The sequence below is a fragment of the Mastomys coucha genome, unplaced genomic scaffold, assembly GCF_008632895.1.
Source record: "Mastomys coucha isolate ucsf_1 unplaced genomic scaffold, UCSF_Mcou_1 pScaffold5, whole genome shotgun sequence".
NCBI lineage: Eukaryota > Metazoa > Chordata > Mammalia > Rodentia > Muridae > Mastomys > Mastomys coucha.
The window spans coordinates 80,131,502-80,150,911 of NW_022196911.1; the positions used below are offsets into that span (position 1 = coordinate 80,131,502).

General features: G+C 43.3%; 1 protein-coding gene across 6 annotated transcripts in view; it reads left to right on the top strand.

The window, feature by feature from the left end:
* Acaca (acetyl-CoA carboxylase alpha) overlaps window positions 1–19,410 on the top strand; it is a 268,630-nt gene that overhangs the window by 242,562 nt on the left and 6,658 nt on the right. For all 6 annotated transcript variants that reach the window (XM_031350925.1, XM_031350927.1, XM_031350930.1 and 3 more), the window contains 4 exons: window positions 3,808–3,985; window positions 5,948–6,060; window positions 15,757–15,911; window positions 16,659–16,829. In XM_031350925.1, coding sequence (XP_031206785.1) covers window positions 3,808–3,985; window positions 5,948–6,060; window positions 15,757–15,911; window positions 16,659–16,829 — 617 coding nt within the window. The remainder of the gene's footprint in view (window positions 1–3,807; window positions 3,986–5,947; window positions 6,061–15,756; window positions 15,912–16,658; window positions 16,830–19,410) is intronic.

Here is a 19,410-nt window from a genome sequence, read left to right on the forward strand (position 1 = left end):
AGCGTGAATAGTGTGATAGGATGCAAATCCCAGTGATATTAAGCCGCCTCACTGCTGGGGCTACAGGGTCACTCTCAGTTGGCTTTTCATGTTAGACTTATTATTTTTCCTAGGACAGGTTATAAATAACAATAAAAAACCACATTTATTGAAAACTTTAACTGGAATGAAAGTCTATTTTAAAGTCTCTGATTACTTGGATGTTGAAATAGAATGTCCACCGGCTGTAATGAACTCATGAGAGATATTACATGTATGCAGCTTGTGTACGCCTAATGTTTACCTCAGTGCCTAACATAATCTTGCTAAGCCAATAAGATCTGTCCCAGTTTACTTGTGTGGGGCGGTGCGGAAATACTTCCACACCCTACTCCCTTGTTGGTACATGTGGTTGCCACAGCTTATCCATGTTGTATAACAATAAAGGCCCCAGGCAGAGTTGATACTGGCTGCTGGGTGAAATTCCTGCTCTTCATGCAGATGTACTTTCCCAGGATGCTGGAAAGCCCCTTCCTCTCCAGTGAAGAGCGGATCAATATTTCCGTTTCCAGTCCAGTTGCATTTCTCAGGCACCAGAACAGCAAGCAAATATGTGGCTTTAAATTTCCCTAGACTGATTTACCATAAACCCTTAGAGACCCCTCTACTAATGTCCTTAGCTAAGTCTTTATTTCTTAAAATGTGGAAGGGTTTCAGACATTTGTATGTCAGATCATTGTTTCAAAATACTTGATTTGGCGAAACTTGTGATTCAGTATTAGTATAGTAATTGTAGAATTTGCTATGTGTTTATATTTGAATAGCCTGTTTGGGGGTGTTTTGACAGTTACAGTATATGTCTGTTGGTGTTCCAGGGGAGATAGAAGTGTGATTTTAGCTCCAAGCATGGCAGCTTTAAAGAAGCCTAAAGTCCCTTTCCTTTGTCAGATTTAGAGCTTGAAGATATTTGTTTGGCAGCTAGATCCAAGTCCCTCACATAACTGCTAGTGCCATCAATACAGTTCCTGACATCTCTGAACATAAAGGAAATCCAGGCCACATTTAGATAGGTTCAATCACTCAAGTCTCTTCTGGTTTTAGTGTAGTCAGCCATTAGATGTTAGAGATTCCTCTCAAGCCTCACGCTCTTTCCAAACAGTTAAGGATGAGTCAAGTAAGATAGTAAACTAGTAACTCTAAAGTCATAAGTTTCAAGCTGGGCACGCTAATACATGCTCGTAATCTCAGCAATCAGGAGGCAGACAGGAGGATTGTAAGTTCAAGGCCAGTCTGGGCTACATAGTGAAACCCTATCTCAGAAGTAAAACTTCATTTGAATATCATTTCTGCCATTTACTCTTACTTAACTACGCATCCTACTGCTTAGCTTTAACATGGATAAAGGAAAAATATAAATATTCTGATTATTAATATTGTGTGTTTTTACCTGGGCATACAAGTGTATGTATGTATGTGCAATCATGATTCCTTCTGTGCAGTAATGTACCCAGGACACGTGTGTGTGTGTGTGTGTGTGTGTGTGTGTGTGTGTGTGTGTGTGTGCAGTCGTGATTGAAAAGGAAGAATCAAAGTCCTTTTCACTAAAATGAAATTTTTCACTGTTTCATTCTAACTTCCATATAGTGTGAAGTTAAGCTGTGCTTTGTTTTGTTTTGTTTTGTTTTGTTTTGTTTTGTTTTGTTTCTGAGATACTGTTTCTTTGCGCAGCCCTGGCTATTCTGGAACTTACAGAGATCTGCCTGCCTTTACCTAGAGAGTGCTGGAATTTGCTCAGCTGATTTTTTTATTTAGTGAATGAAAATATAAGAAAAGTCTTGCCCTTTGGAGACTTGGCTGTTAATCAGATGGATAGCACAGGGATAGATTTTGATAGAAATACACTTTAACAAATAAAAATGAGCAAAAACAGCTGTAACCCTTGTCTTTGTTTACCGGTAACTTCATTTGTTTTCAAGGCATATGACTTTTGTTCTGTCTTTTGGTTTATTTTCATCTTTTAATCTACTCTTCCATTTCTCCTCTGTGCACATAGCAAGAGGTCACTCCTTCCTGCTACTTGTTCTGAAATTGTACTCTTGGCAGTACTGAAAAATGTACCGCTAATTACACAATTATTTTATTATGTAGCACTAGTTGAAATATCCACTAAAGAATTAATTTAGTTAAAATAATTTGAACTGAGCAATTATTTTCATAAGCACAGAATTAGCGTAAAGCGCTTAAAGTCCTTTATTCCTGCTCTTCATACAGCAGTTGTGCAATTAGCAGTAAATTTTTTTTTGGTCTTTGCTTTCCACCCAAAGAAATAAATGTCTTCACTCTGATCATATATACAGAGTATATGACCACATATATTCCACATAGAACAGAAAATGTATCCTGGGGCAACTTGGAATTTCTGAAGTCCTCACAGATAAGCCAGGTCAGAGCAGTGGTCAAAGGCAGGTGCCTCACAGTAAACTATGCTCACTGATGCTCTGAATATAGAGCCGTATTTACTCTGGAGACCATGGCAGATGAATTTGCCCGTAACTACAATGAAAGCAGTTTCTATTTGGTTTGCTCTTAACTTCCTGAAAAATGCTTCTTTGCCTTGGATTTCCAGAATTGATTTATTCCAAATTGAGATCTTCTCTGGATAGGAGACTTTGAACCCAGTTGAATCGTTACTTGCTGTTTAGGAAGGATCCTTTGTGTCTGCAGTGAAGTGCTCACTAAATGTCTGGACTCAGAACCCTAAACTAGCAGTGTTCAAACCTTATGGAGCTGGGAAATGGGAAGCAGCCCATAAAGCATTGGGATGTGAACGACTGTCCCAGGACTCTCTCATCTGCGGACCAAGATGTCTGTCTGCAAGCTGCTCCTGGCATAGGGAACTACAGAGTATTCTTTGACAGAATGAAAAGAGTATGGCTGTGTGAGATTTCATATATGAGTGTGCATAAATATTTTTTTCACTGATATCTTATTAAAAATTCAATTATTAAATAATTTTTCTTATATTCTTCCAAAAGTATGTATGCTTATTCACTCATTACCTGCTGACCTTGAGCACTGAGTGTGTTTCAGTACTGGGCAAGCCTTTGTGTGTACAGGGATGAATAGTCTACAGTTTTTATCTTATTTTGAAATAAGGTCTCACTAAGTTGCTCAGGTTGATCTGGAACTCACCCTGTGGTCCAGGCTGGCTTCATAATTTACCACCATTCTCCTGCCTCAACCTCCCAAGTATAGGGAATTATGGGATTATAGGTTTGTCTTACCACTCCTGGCTCCAGTTTTTAAGGAAGCTTTCTTTTTTCAAGATCCATTGCCATTAGCTGCATATTTTAAGAGCTCATTGTATGCTAAGAATCGTGAAAGGAATTGAAAGAAGCTGGAATAGTCCCATCCTTCAGAAAACTTAATGTAGTGAGAGAGATTACATATTGACATGAAAAATACTTAACGTTTGTAGAGCAAGTATGAATTAATGTGGTGAAACCTGAATACCGAAATGCAGGGATGATATAAAATGGATATTTAATCGTGGGTTTTGCATACTGTGTGTTGTGAAAGATTGCATTTCTGTCCTGTGCTTTTGAAGCTCCTCTGAAATCTTGAGTGGGACACAGGTGGAGGTTTCAGTCACTATAGCCTTTGGGATGGCCATAGGACCTATGGTGGCTGGACCCCTAAGACCTGTCACTTCTCCCATGAGCAGCCTCCTCATGGAGACAAAAAGTCTGTTTTCTGCATGTCCCATAACATGAAAGCTCTGCTTTGAGGAGAAGTTTGATTGTATCTAATTTGTTTCATTCTCCTTAGATATGTATGACCAAGTGCTCAAGTTTGGCGCTTACATTGTGGATGGCTTGCGAGAATGTTCGCAGCCTGTTATGGTTTACATTCCCCCCCAGGCTGAGCTTCGGGGTGGTTCTTGGGTTGTGATCGACCCTACCATCAACCCTCGACACATGGAGATGTACGCTGACCGAGAAAGCAGGTATCATGCCTTCTTTATTGCATTCCATGCCTTCAGGGACCCTTTAGCTGTTGCTGCCCCTACCTTCCAGAACATTATAGTCATGACAACTTCGTTTTAATTTGTCTATTCCTAAAAGACTCCAGGGTGAGGAAAATAGGCTTTCTAAGTAGTGTCTGCTGGCACAAGAAAGAAACCAGGCTAGAGTCAGGTTTTCTCAGTCTAGTTCCCATCCTAGATTACTTTACTGCAAAATCTTCTTCCAAACTCAGAAAGATTCTCCCTTCCCATTCTCTATTTGGATAAGGCTCTTAACAATCTCTTTTGGGGGCAAAAAAGAGCTTAAAGGAAGACTCAAATGTAACCAGAACTTTTAAGGGTATGTGTGTATGTGTGCATGCATGCGTGTGTCTTTATTAAGATTTGTTTTTATCTATATGTATATGCATGTGTCTATGAGCGTGTATGCCATGTGTGGGGGTTATCTGTAGAGGTCAGAAGAGGGTGTCAGATCCCCAAAACTAGAGTTAGGCAATTGTAAGCCACTATGGATGCTGGGAATCAAATACAGGTTCTCTGGAAGAGCAGCAAGCATTCTTAACCACTGAGCCATCTCTCTAGCCTAGTTATGGAGTTTAATCTACTAATGGTAGATAAATTTGGAGCAGTCTTTGCTCTTCTGGGATTGTCTCTCCTGTTAATGAGCTCACCCACACTCTGTGACTCTAGACCAAAGCTGTCCCCTTCTGTTGGAGTGCAGGGGCTTTACTCTGACATTCTAAGAGGCTAAAGAACTACATATGTAAACTACCCCACTCCCACCACCCCACCGCCAAAAAAAGAAAAAAACTGCAGAGAAGCACAGATCTGTAAGAAAGTAGCTCTTGAAAGTAAACAAATTAAGCCAAACATTCTCACGTGGGTTTGCCCTGCTTTCCTGAAACCATCAGCATCATTGGCCATCTGCATTACTACATCTCACCATTTTATTGGAACGCCCACCTCTATCTCCCCAAATTTTAGCTTTCTACTCCAAGAGCTATTTAGGACAGAAAGTACAGTAGTTTTACTTTTGAAAAGCTGACGTTCTACACCAACAAGTCTCTTATTTTTAAGCCTTGAGCTGTGCCCTGATACTAGATCAGAGAGGCAGCTACAGCATCCTGCCTAGTGCTATGGAAGTTAGCAAAGTGAAGGCCTTGGGATTTCTTGCAGTGAATGTTAACAATATTCTGACACCAGAAACCCTTCCGTAAATACTTTTTTAAAGTCCATTAAGAAATATCTATCTTCAGTGGCACATGCCTTTAATCCCAGCAGTTGGGAGGCAGAGCCAGGCAGATTTCTGAGTTCAAGGCCAACCTGGTCTACAGAGTGAGTTCCAGGACAGCCAGAGCTATACAGAGAAACCCTGTCTCAAAAAACCAAAAAAAAAAAAAAAAAAAAAAAAAAGGAAGGAAGAAAGAAAGAAGAGAAATATCTATCTAATGCCTCTCAGCCTGGCCTAGTATGTGTGGTTCCAGAAGTATGTTAACAGGTGTGGCACAGGACAGTTATTACCAACACTACTCCCTACCCTATACACACACACCCACTTGTACAACCCAAGTACTGGAAGTGGTTTCTCTACCAGGGTGCCTACCTTTTGGGATTTTTTGTTTTTGTTGTGTTTTTCTGGAAAACAAAAATGTGCTGCCTGTCACCTTTAGCAGCGGTCAGCAGTGGAATCTGTATCCTCTCTTTGAGATGGAAGTCTACTGGTGTGGTAATGAGAATTACTTTAGCTGCTTTATGCCAGCCCTCTCTTATCCCTCACTTTGATACATCTTAGGTGCCTGCTTTTTTCCCAGGAGTAACTTCTGGGAACCACGGGTGACCAAAACAGTAATGAACCTATTTCCTGTTCTACAAATTGTAGCTGGCCTAATTCTGTGTCTTCTTTCCTCAAAAGTTCACTGTTTTGTTTTTCTTTCTTGCATCCAGGGGATCCGTTCTGGAACCAGAAGGGACAGTAGAAATCAAATTCCGCAAAAAGGATCTGGTGAAAACCATGCGTCGGGTAGACCCAGTCTACATCCGCTTGGCTGAGCGATTGGGTACGTCTGCTTGTCCTGGCAAATCAATGAGCCATTCAGCTGATTTGTAATGAGTGCATTCGTAGGTCAGGGGAGGAGGCACTGAAGCATGTGATCAAATTCACGATGATCTTTATTTACCGTCCTCTGTATGGTAAGAACCCTGGTAGAATGAAATAGTGTGATAGGATAGAAGGTGGGCACTGAAAAGAAAAGTCACATGATTTTCCTTAAAGGGCAAATAGCCCACTTACTGGGATGATGTTCTCGTAGACTATCATTAGCTAGAAGTTGCTTTGGAAGGCAGGCTAATCAGGTAGAGAATGTCTGTGACTTAAATGTTTTTTATTTCTGCTGTCTCTTTGGACAGCCTGTCTCATGTCTAGGGGGGTGTGAATCAGTGTCACTTTATAGAAAAGCTGGTCTCTACCCAGGGTTCTTGGGATTAGTATGCTACAGAAAATGGCAGTAAAGATTGTGCACTCTATGCCTCCAAACAGCGGCTGCAGCAGCTGTACCGAGAGCATGTGCATGCCATGCGTCCAGCCAGTGCCCTGTTGCTTGTTGGGCTCAGAGCTCTTGGAAGGCACTTGTGATTAGAGCATGAGGCTAAACTTCAAGAGCCCTGTGATGGCTCTGATTTCTTTAAAACACTGAGCAGTCTTCTCCCATTGAGCCACTGGCTATGCAGTAAAGATTGTTTAGGATTTGTTTTGTTTTGTTTTGTTTTACTGTGGTTTTGTTTTTCTAAAGGAATAGATTAAGCTTAAAAGGCAGTACAACCTAGTGAATGGGGAGAGCAGAAAGATGCTAGCTCATTTATGCTCTAAGGAACGGTTTAATAAAGTACTGATTTTTGGGTTCTATTATCTTCAGCTTGTAGGATCAGAAAAGCTCTCCTGAGCATGTGTAGCATGGAGTCTGAGCAGGTGAAGTCTGGCCTAGGTTGCTTGCCAAGTGGTGACTTGAGCCACAATAATCCCTGTTTGTGCCCCATTGTTAGCTGTCAGCTAACAGCAACCAAAAACTAACCCAGCTGCAGCCTGACCCTTTCTGGGGAAAATGCACATACAAAGGGAAGCTGGCAGGAGTTGTTCTGAAATCTACTACACCAGATTTGTTGAGGTGATTTTTCCTTTCTTTTCCAAACAGGATAATTACCTCTGACCAACCTCATACACTTTAATTAAAGTGACTGCAGCCCAAGAGCAAGTTACTTACAACTGTACACAGGAAGCTCTAAAAGCTTCAGTTGCTGATAAGCATCTCACTTAGGTGGTTCATAATTGCTCCAGCATCCAGTGACGGTCACTGCTGTTTTTACCAATAATTCTGTACAAAGGCAGCAATGCCACAACTGTAGGACACAAACAATTGCCTAATTTTCTTTCATTTATTTTTTTCCTCTTTTTTTTTTCTTTTTTTTTTTCTTCTGGTTTTCTTTCTGGCCAATTTAAAATTTGTCAAAGTCGGTCTTCTTCTGGATCACTGCCCTTTGATATTTCGCGCACTCCATTTGCCACAAACAAGCCGCAGGGCCGCAGTTCATGCTGACTCTAGCAGAAGCAGAGAGAGCCCCATTTATCTTGCACTGCCTGCTGAATTCCTACTCATTAACTGGGGGTTCACTGCCTCTTTTTAACCCCCCAATGGCTGTTATCATCCTTGTGAGTAACAGGATGGTAGAAGGAGAGATCCTCTCCACATCTGTTTGCAGAATCAAACAAATCTGGGTGGTGAGGGGTGTGGGGCCAGAGCATCCTTCTCTTCACAGGAGTGGTATTACCCCCAGCCCTACCTAGCACCTTCAACTGTAGGAACATGTACGGTGGGAAGGGAAAGATCTCCAAGTGATGGCCACTTAATCATTTGTTATGAGCTATCTCATTATCAATTTCCTATTCATGCTAAGGAAAATCATATTTATTTAGCCTTGACCAAATAATGGCACTCAAAAAAGAATCTATACCCAGCACTCAGGAGGCAGAGGCAAGCAGATCCCCAAATTCAAGGGCAGCCTGGTCTACAGAGTAGGTTCCAGGATCACCAGAGCTACCCAGAGAAACCCTGTCTCAATGAATGAATGAATGAATGAATGAATGAATAGGTGGATGGATGAATCCATGGTCTGCTAAATCTGAAGCAATCTCTGACTCCAGGCATCTTGGAAACATGAGTAGACGTGGATTAGAAATAACTGTAAGGTATATTACTTACAGGTATTTGCAGTCTCTCAGAGACTACTCAAATATAGTTATGATGCAGCAGATTGGCTTGGATGAGCTACAGCATCATATAAACCCAGTCTGGGGAGAGGTACAGTGTCCTCTGGCTTCTTTCACAATGCCCACAACCAAACACTACCAAATGCCTTTTACAAAGTAGGTTAAAAAATTACCTCATTGTCTAGATTGAAAAATTGAAGCAAGAATGAAGATTAAACAAGGCTTCCAAGACAAACAGTAAATGTACATGAGAGCACAGAGTAGAATTCTCAGTCCCTACGCTGAATACTGAGCCTGGTCTAACAGGGATTCTTTCGCATTGTGAGCTAAAACCAGCTACACAGAGAAAATTTGATTTAGGCAAAAGCCTATAAGAGTGGTGTTATCTTGTGTTTCTGATCTCTTTCCACGGCAGCCTCTGTACTGGGGAACACCCACAGAGCACCTAAACAGACCTGTGCAAACTGATTGGCTGCACAAAATTACAATTTACTCGCTAAGGATATAAATAATAATTTCTGAATGGTTTACTTCATCTCTTCCGAACTGTATTTGATAGGTACATCAAGGGAAAGAGCTAAGGACTGAAACCAGGAACTTACATTCTTAAGTGAGTGTTTGCCATTTTCTATGGCTGGTTTGGAAGAGAAGGTTTGCAGATCTACAGTAATAACAGTATATGCTGATTTCTGTTTGAAATGAAATAATTGCCCTTAATAGTAAGTTCAGATGGCAGGATGTTCCATCACTGAGCCAGTTCTGACTCTGTGTTCTCAGATGCAGCAAGCCTCGGTAGTCATTGAAGGGAGGATTACATTTTCCATTTGGGGCTTAAGGAAATCAAAATCCTTCTCTGGAAACAGAGTCCGGGTCCTCCAAGGCCCGTCTGTGTCTCAGTGTCATCCTAGTACTGCCTCTCAGAAGACAGCAGGAGAGTAGCGGGGGAGAGGAGTGCTGGGCTAGCCCCACCTCTCCTGTGTTGTGAGCTGAGGTCTTCCTATGGATCTTTACCTGAGAGAAATGTCAAATCACTTTAGATGGAGAAGGAACTATTGAGCCCAAATACAAAGCAATTATTAGTACCCAGGTGTCCCTCTCCCTCAGTACAGTGAGCACCTGGGCAAAGGAGCCATATGGGGATCCTCATTCCCAGGCTGCTGGGCAGCCTGCCATATAGCTCCATAGCTCTTCCCAAATGAAACTGCCATGATGGCTGACAGGTTCAGTCCTTGCTGGCCCTCGCCCAGTCTTCAGGCCTAACTAGGATCCAATATGCCTAATAAGCTGGGGTACCTGGTGCATTTGGAGTATTGTGGCAGTTGAGGATATGCATGTAAAACTTCCAGATGCCTCTCCCCAAAGCTACCTCTTTATCAGCAAGAATGACCTGAAAAGGATTTTCTTGGGTGATGGAGATTGAGGGGTTACTATCGGAAGGGTGTGTTTTCCCATCTCTTCAAGCTGTTACGAACTTTAAAAGAGCCAGTGCTGCTTGTCTGAAGCAGAAAGAGGTGGTTTTGCGTAGGAGGTTGAGACTAGGAAAGATGTCCCAGTATTTATGCCTTAAAAGTGATGTCTCACCTGTAATGCTTGGAATGTTCTTTTTGGTAAGGAAGCTGAGAAGACGTGGTGGTAGCTAAAGACACACCTCCTCACTTGAACTCTCAGCCCACTTAGCTTGATGTATTGTAATCTAGTGAGACTATGGCATTTATGGAGGAGCCATTTTACTTTGAGTTCAGACCAATCCAGTGTGTGTGTGTGTGTGTGTGTATGTGTGTGTTTGTGTGTGTATGCATGTGTGTATGCATGTGTGCATATATATGCACCAGCCTTTCTGCCTCCCAGAAAGCTGTGATTTACAATTAGGACTTAGCAGGGATTTTGTTCAAGTAAACCCAGGCTTCTCCCCACCTGAAAGCTGATGTCAGAATATGTCCAAGGCCCTCCTCCCCTCTTGTTATAACTGGCCCAGATCCATGTATCCTGACCTGTCAGATTTAGGGAGAGAACAGCAAAGGCCAGAGAGGAATCTCTCTACTAGCATTCAGGAGATTCTGTGTTGTTCCTTCACTTTCTCATGTGGATATGTCTGTGTGAGGGTAGGGGACAGGACTGAAGGGAGAACTATTCATTTTTATTCAGTTTACTGTAAGGATTGTTTAAAATATGAATAAGATATTTTTCACACTATTGCAAGGGATTTCTGGATTAGACATCCCTTGGGAAAATTACACTTGGAGTCAATATGCAGTGCAGTTGTGTTTAAGTAGGTGTGGCCCTTTTTGAAAAAAAAAAAGCAGACCTATGAAAATAGGATTCGGGAGGTGGAGGTGAGGGAGAGAAACAGATACATTGGGAAAAATTATTCCCATTACAAAAGGATTATGTACTTTACCAAGAGATCCGCTGCAGGGGTCCTTCTAAATAGCTCCCTTGGGGCATTTAAAACAGGATCTAATTTACAGTTTCTCAAGAATGCTTTTGTGGCTTTTTTTTTTTTTTTTTTAAGCATAACTGTTAGGTCTGGAGAGATGGCTCAGCAGTTAAGAGCACTGGCTGCTCTTCCCGAGGTCCTGCCTTCAATTCCCAGCACCCACATGGGACCATACAACTGTCTGTAACTCCTGTTCTAGGGGCTCCAACACCCTTACACAGATATGCATGCAAGCAAAACACCAATGCACATAAAAAAATCTTTTTTTATAAAAAGCACATGTTGGGGCTGGTGAGATGGCTCAGTGGTTAAGAACACTGACTACTCTTCCGAAGGTCCTGAGTTCAGATCCCAGCAACCACATAGTGGCTCACAACCATCTATAATGAGATCTGATGCCCTCTTCTGGTGTGTCTAAAGACAGCTACAGTGTACTTCCATATAATAATAATTTTAAAAAAAAACATGTTATGTATATAGAAATACAGAAATACTTTTGTGATTTTTTTTTCTTACTATCCTCATAGGGGAAATTTTCTAACAAAACATGATTGCATAGTTCTAACAGCTGCTTCTGGTGCTCCATTTGAATCAGAAGAATAGTTCAGTCTTTGTGATTTTTTTCAATAACAGGCTTAATATCTGTGGCATTCAGGAGCCTTGTGGGAAGGTAATCCAGCTCTTAGCTCTTGTATATTTTATGTTTAACCAATCAAAGCAAACTGCTTTTTTTAAGAGAAAGAAGAGTCTATAAAAGTTAAAGTTAGGTTTAGATCTACATAGGCCTCTTAAAAGGCCAGTTAAGAGTGTTTTTGTTTTTTAAAACTTTAATATTATGTTTTGTTTCGTTTTGTTTTTTAAAGATTTATTTCTTATTTTATGTGTATGAGTACACTGTAGCTGTACAGATGGCCGTGAGCTATCGTGTGTGGCTGCTGGGAATTGAACTCAGGACCTTTGCCGACCCTGCTCGCTCCAGTGTAATTTACTGTAGCTGTCTTCAGACGCACCAGAAGAGGGCATCTGATCTCATTACAGGTGGTTGTGAGCCACCATGTAGTTGCTGGGATCCGAACTCAGGACCTTTGGAAGAGCAGTCAGTGCTCTTAACCCCTGAGCCATCTCACCAGCCCCCAATATTATGTTTTTATATATATAAAACTTTATCCCCACTTCCCAGATTAAGATTATAAATGAGAAGCCAAGTTTAGTTGAGGGGTATACTTTCTGGGGTCATTGTTCTAGGCTTCAAAACCCTACTCCCAGCCGGGCAGTGGTGGCACATGCCTGTAATCCCAGCACTTGGGAGGCAGAGGCAGGCGGATTTCTGAGTTCGAGGCCAGCCTGGTCTACAGAGTGAGTTCCAGGACAGCCAGAGCTACACAGAGAAACCCTGTCTCGAAAAACAAAACAAAACAAACAAAAAACAAAAAGCGAAAACCTCTACTCCCTCCTAGCCCCCAGACCTGCTCCCTGGGTTGTATCTGCTTGACCTGGGGAGGGCTGGCTCTCGTCCATGTTAAACAGCTGCTGCAGAAGCCAGCTACTCCAGGGCTGTTTGTCCTGGCTTCAGCCTGACAGGCAGTGGGCCTGGGATACGGTAGATCAGTTTAAGATATTTTAAAGACCTAGAGTTTGGTTCCCAGCATCCACATGACAGCTCACACCATCTGTAACTCCGGTTCCAGAGATTCCAATGTAGTCACAGGCACATGTGTCATACATATACAAACACTAATATACATAAAACAAATGAATATAGAAAAATTTAAATTCCTAGGACTCTGGCTGGACTCCGTAGGCCACCAGTGCCAGTTCTGATCTCCTGGTTCTGCAGCATTTGGCAAGTTACTTGTTGACTCTTAGTCTCCTCCTCTTTGAGGTCATGACCTTTAAGGGATGACATATTAGAGGAAATGGAAGCATCATGGCACTCGGTGACATCAGCTCTTGACACTTGACTAGGCTAGTGATGGCTTACCTGTGCTTTATTCTTTATGTTAATTCTTGAACCATAGGTTTGGCTTTTAGGATTTCATGGGAACTTTTGATTTTGTGAAGGCATCAGAGTAGCCTACCTTTCTCCCACTTTAGCTTTTGCCTAAGGCAGGATTCTAAAGAATGGCTTTACTATGTAGAGCATATTCTTAAACACACACACACACACACACACACACACACACACACACACACACACACGCTTTCCTAAAAACCCTGAGGCCCTGCAATCTGGCTAGAAAAGAAAGAAAACCATTCCAAGATATTTAATTGTACAGGGAGCTTACAGGATTGATCGAGAGCTTAGCTTTTTACAATAGTCCAGTGAATAAGAAATGCTCCTGACAAACGATCAATGATAGGATAATCACTCTTTATCCCTCCTCATTCTTACCTTCTTTCTTTCAGGAGAACAGGGTTCAGAAGTCAAAAATCTTTATAGACGCCGCTTTTAAATTAAGCAGAAAATAGACATTGACATATTTGTTAATCTCTCCTAAATCATTACCGGAGCTGGCTGCTCTGCTGTACTGGGAGCGGAGCCCTTAGTGCACGGCACAGGGCGGCACCCACTTGAGAGCAGCCTTCACTCCTAGGACATAAAAGATTTAGAGACACTTTCCTCGAAACAAAGCAAAGACCTTGGGCCCTCTTACACGCTTAAGACTCGTCAGCACCTCTCCTTGCCCCGTTCCTCTTCTCTTCTGAGGTGGCCTTTGGGGAATACAGCTTCATTGTCTGACTCCTGGGAAGACAAGAGGACCATCGTATTATTCATTATTCCTTCAAAATTCTAGACTAGTGCAGTTGGCCCAACCTCCCCTTTCCCTCCAGTGTGGCTTATTTCCAGAAGCCCTCCTCAGCCTGTCGTTCCTTCTCCTGCTACATCCAAACGCTGAGACTGCTCCTAACTTTGTGAAACACAAGGAACCAACTCTCCAGCTACTGCCAGGAGATCAGCTTAGCCACTTTCATGACCATTACTGAAAACAAGCACAGGCTTTGGGTGTGGCCAGACCCACAATTGTAAATCCAGAGTGTAAATCCAGACTGAATTGCTTAACAGCCAGGTGCCACTTTACACTTCAGAGCCTCTTTTTTCTGGCTTCTAAGGTGGAAAGGTGGGTATAAGGATCAGAGATAATATATATGAAGCGACCTGGAAAGTAATCAAAGCACTGAGGATTTATCTTAGCAGCAGCTGTACAGCTGTACAGCCCTATATCTGAAGTGAGAGTGTGTGTGTGTGTGTGTGTGTGTGTGTGTGTGTGTGTGTGTGTGTGTATTGATTTACAACATATATGATCTTGAGAAACTCAAGTGCAGTGCCTGGCACAAAATAAATGCTCAATAAACTATGTATGGCCCATATAGACACACATGTGCATTCAAGTACAATGTTGGCTGTTTACCCAGAGGAATCTTAAAGAGTTTGAAGTTCCCTGTTGAGCTGTCTTCTCAGTCCCACCATCCCAGAAAACTGCATTTTTACATCTTTTGCTAAAACAGTAGGAGAAGCACTGTCCTGGTCTCCGCTACACAGTAAGACTAAGGTGACTTGTGCCTCCTCATTCAGGAGTCTTCCACTGTGCCTTAGCCTTCTGAAATGTAAAGGTCCTCTACTATTGAGGTCTGGTCTTCTCCAAGTAAGAACAGCAGTGTGATACTGTCCAAAAGCCTCAGAGAAGTCCTGGCTGTCACTCTTTTGCTCTGTGGCCTTGTTAAGTCACAAAAGTTCTCAGTGTCTCAATGTCCTTACCTGTAAGGTGCTAAGAAAAATACAGCCTTAGGTAGTTGTAAAGATTAAATGGGGCCTGAGGCAGAAGGTCAGTGATTGCCTTCAGTGTGAGCACCCAAGACCCATGGGACTGGACCTGCTTCTCACAGCTGTAAAACATGTGGAGCTGGGCATCTAAAACGTCCCATAAAATGAAGCTAGGTGCTAGAGTTCCATCCCTGTCCTTCTGTGTGATACTTACGGTTCACTTGGCAGCCCAGGGCCGTTCATAAGCTTGTGATTCATAATGGCTTAAGAAACAAGGCCTGTTTCCAGACAGGCATATGCTTGACACAGAGCTTTCTCTTCTGCATCCCATCACCTGCGCTGATATATTTGTCAGTGCTAGTGACAGAACACATAAGATTGTCCCCAGCACCAGGCTGTCACCTGTTGTTTCTTCAGCTAGATGTACTAGCTGAACATCTGGCAGGCAGATAGATCTTCAGTATTGATTACAGACCCCATTCCAAAAGTAATTAGGGAGGGAATCAAACCCAGCAGCACCTCTACTAAAGCCTGGCTGCTGAGGGGTGCTCATCCTTGCTCTGAGGAGCCAAAGTCTCTGCCCACAGAACGTCTTCTGGTTGTGTGCTTAGCAATCCACACAGCTGCTCTTCTCTTCCCTCCTGGAAACCTGTCACTGGTCAGGGCTTGGGAAACCAGGGAATAAGACTCGGAGCCTGCTTTACTTGACTAAATTGTACTGCTTTGAAGTTGAGCATATCCAAATCTGGCATTAGAGGGTATGGACTACAGCAGCTTGCAACTTGATGCTTAGCAGTTTCCCAGGCACCTGTTGAGGACATGGTAAAACCAGAGCTGCTGGTCCATGCTCTGCTCTTGGGGCGGGGGGTGTGGGGAGTTCTCCTACAGAATACTATACTTGGACAAGTCCAGCTGCTCTAGTGCTGGTCAGTAATGATGGGCACAGTGTCCATGCACCAGTCTTGCCTTGTGGGGATAGAGGAGCCTTGCTCTAGGGCACTGGACTGATGAGAGAAGTCCAGACCTGGGTACTCACTTCACCTGCTCAGAAGATGCCTGGAGAGCAGAGTTACCCCCACTGCTTTCATACTTGTGACCTCTATAGGACAAAGAAGACACATGGGCTCCCTGTGACAAAGTAAGGACAGGACTACCATCTCAGAGTCTGTTCTGCATCAAAGACTTAGTGATGACAGTGGAAAGTGGGGCCCTAGAGGGAAGGACTGTGGCTGCATCTATGCCAAGATTTCTGGTCACTGCTGAGTGTGACAGACAGGTTTATGTAATTGCAGGCACCCCAGAGCTAAGCCCCACTGAGCGGAAGGAGCTGGAGAGCAAGTTGAAGGAGCGGGAGGAGTTCCTAATTCCCATTTACCATCAGGTAGCTGTGCAGTTTGCTGACTTGCACGACACACCAGGCCGGATGCAGGAGAAGGGTGTCATTAACGTAAGTAACACAATTGCCATTTCTGACTTGTCAAAGCCTTATAAGTGACATAGGCGCACAAGCAGGGAGCTTCGAGGGCTTATGCAGATCGACCCATTTCCAGTTTTGTTTAAGAGATCTTTTTCCTTTTCTGTGTCCCCTGTCATCTAAAACAAAGTGATTTAGGTTTCCTTTGAATCTTGATACCACTCTGAGGATTCTAGTAGGAAACTGAGCCATGTGTGCCTTACTAAGTGACATCAATCCATGTGATCCTCAGACTGTGGAGTGCTACAATGTCAAGGTTATACTGACAGCTGATTCACTGTTGACCTGCATGAAAGTTGAGCTGATTGCTCAAAACAGATTATTATCTTTCTTTTTTCTTTTTTTTTCTTCTTTTTTCTTTTCTTTTCTTTTCTTTTTTTTTCTTTCTTTTTCTTCGAGACAGGGTTTCTCTGTGTAGCCCTGGTTGTCCTGGAACTCACTCTGTAAACCAGGCTGGCTTCAAACTCAGAAATCTGCCTGCCTCTGCCTCCCAAGTGCTGGGATTAAAGGCGTGTGCCACCACTGTCCGGCAGATTATTACCTTTCTAGTTCTCTGGGAATTCAGTCTCTTGCTCAAAACCACCGTGAAGTCTTGGGTAGCATTTGGCAGGCTAGTGGCTGTGCAGTGTTCTGTGGTTTGTCAGGAAGTATTGGGGGTTCCTTCAGGTTGAGTGCTAGTGCTGCAGTGACTAACTCTTCTACGCTCTTCTGTGAGTCTAGGATATCTTAGATTGGAAAACATCCCGCACCTTCTTCTACTGGCGGCTGAGGCGCCTCTTGCTGGAAGACCTGGTCAAGAAGAAAATCCACAATGCCAACCCTGAGCTGACTGATGGCCAGATCCAGGCCATGTTGAGACGCTGGTTTGTAGAAGTGGAAGGCACAGTGAAGGTATGTGAGGCACCAACCAACAAACATGTACAGTGCACCTACCTGAGAGTTACAAGGGTTGTCAAGGAATCTCCAGGCCTTTGGGAACAGGGCATAAAAGAGGAGCCTAATACCCAAACCCTGTCCTGTTTACACACAGCCAGTGAGAGACAGTATTCCTGCCTACGCAGGCACGCCATAATTTACATGTAAAAGTCAGAGGACAACTGGAAGGACCTGATTCTTTGCTTTTACCATGTGGGTTCCTGGGATCAAACTCAGGCCTTCAGCCTTGGCAGCAAGTGTCCTGAACCAAAATGCCAAGCCATTTTGCTGGTCCTATTTTATCAGGCTATTAGACAGATGTACTTTGTCATTTATTACTTGTGTGATCAAAATCTTTGGTGACTGTCAGATATTGATGGAAAGTGGCTGGTGGCCTTGTCCTACAGAGGGTCACTCCAGTCTCAAAAATGCTTCCTGGAGTCTTTGCTAACGACCTTTCTCATCGAGGAGCTGAGACTCACCATCAGTTTTAAAGCCAGTGATGTGGAGTATTCTGAAATTCACCTTTGTGTTAAGTCTGCCTGTTTCTTTATGACTGGGAAGCTTCTTGGATAAATATTTCAGATGTGCAGCAGGGGAGTAGGACATTCTCTGACATTTGGTTCAGGTTAAGGTCAGTCTCTGGCATCATAATTGAGTGAGACAATTTTGTCAGTGGCTACTGGCAGCTTCTAGTGGAAGTTGGCATTGAAAGTCATGCAAGTGTAAAATAAGAGGTTGTTCTCCAGTTAAGAGTGGCCAGCTAGGTAAATGGAGTGTGTGTGTGTGGCCCATACGCCTCCCTACCACATTAGTCACTAATGGACGTGCACAGCCTCGGTGGGCACAAGGATGAGGGGAAGGAATGGCTTCCCTCCAAGCATGAAGTGGATAGATAGGTCCCTCGCTTGCTCCTTAGTGGCATCCTCCCAGGGGGCAGCATGTCTAAAGAAACCAGCCATTGCTCTCTCTCATCAGCACGAGCTGTATGTGCACAGGCTCCCGGCTGGATTGAATTCAGAAGACACTGCAGGCACACAGCTCGGCAAGAGGCTGTCTGCGCATTAAATACCAGCGATCCCCAATAGTTGATACTATTTCCTTTGCCTGTGTTTACGGAAGATTGCATTCCCTATGAGCTCTCCTGCCAGAGGACAGGAAAGAGAGAAAGGAAGGACAACTGAGCCTGCGAAGTCAGAACATGTGACTTTGAAACCTCCTGCCACGTTCTGCAGGCTCAGCAGGACCTGGTTAGTGTAGGATGGGTGATAAAATCGGCAGCGCCCTTGAGAGAAGAAAGTGCTGCAGTGTTCAAGGTGTAGTGTTGCCTCTGCAGGGCCACCATAGAAGCTGCCTGATGTTAGGAAATGGCTGAAGCACTTGGTGTATGGAGGCACACACACAGTCTTCTAATAGTGACAGATTTCATGTGCTCTTTCCCCAAGTGCAAAGACTGGTTGAGTCTTTTGAGTGCTAGGTCTTTGTTTTAGTTACTGGTGCAGAAGTCATGAAGTGATAGGCATTTATTAGCCATGCTTTGTATTGTTTTTTTTCCCCCAAGAGATTTTGTTTTCAAGAGTGATATGAAACTTCTGTTCCTTTAGAGACCTTCATGATTTCTAGCATTCTGCTTGGATCTACTGGGCAATCCTGCTGGAGGAAGTTCTTGGGTTTATGGCTCCTGGTCTCATTGTGGTCAGAAGCAGCTTCGTAACCACAGCTCCCTAAGGAAAGTCTTCAGGAGCTATGGTTGAATTAGGTTGTGCAAACATAGCAGATGTTTGCCTCATGAAGATGGTTTCTGTTTTGATTTCTAGCTTCACAATTTGAGGTTTTCTAACAGGCTGATTGGTTCTATGCCTGCAGACTCCGACAGGAGAAATCACAGTTAAGACTTTCCATGGGACACTGTGGGGAAAAAAAGTGGGTTTTGAGATCTCAAACTCTGAGCTTTCCTGTTTTACATTTACTTGCTTGAACACATTATTTGAACCCCCTTTCCCTTATGTATAAAATAGGGATAATGTTTATGATGTCACAGGATTTATTTAGTGTCAAAGGCAAAGCATGTTAGAAGTTAAATAGCAGCCAGGCATGGTGGGGTATACCTTTAATCCAAAACTCAGGGATGGATTTCTAGGCTAGCCAGGAATATATGGTGAGACCTTGTCTCAGAAAGAGAAAGGAAGTAGGGGGGGGGGGAGAGAGAGAAAGAGGGGAGAGAGAGAGAGAGAGGGAGAGGGAGAGGGAGAGGGAGAAAGAGGGAGAAAGAGGGAGAAAGAGAGAGGGAGAGTGTGTTAAAGCATGAGACTTGGTCATACTGACATATCCTGGAAGGATTGCTTGGCTCACAGTAGTGTCCTCAAGGCTTGGTGCCCTAATTTATTCTAATTGTCCAGAGTTACCTGCTTCCTCTTATTCTGGATTTCCAAATGGAATGGGATCTTGTGTTGATATGATAAGTCTCTGTTGCCTCAAGCAACTTATAGATGGTTCACTCTATCAGGGAGGGATGAGGTGAGGGCAAAACAGCAGGAATTGCCTGGCCCAGCCATGG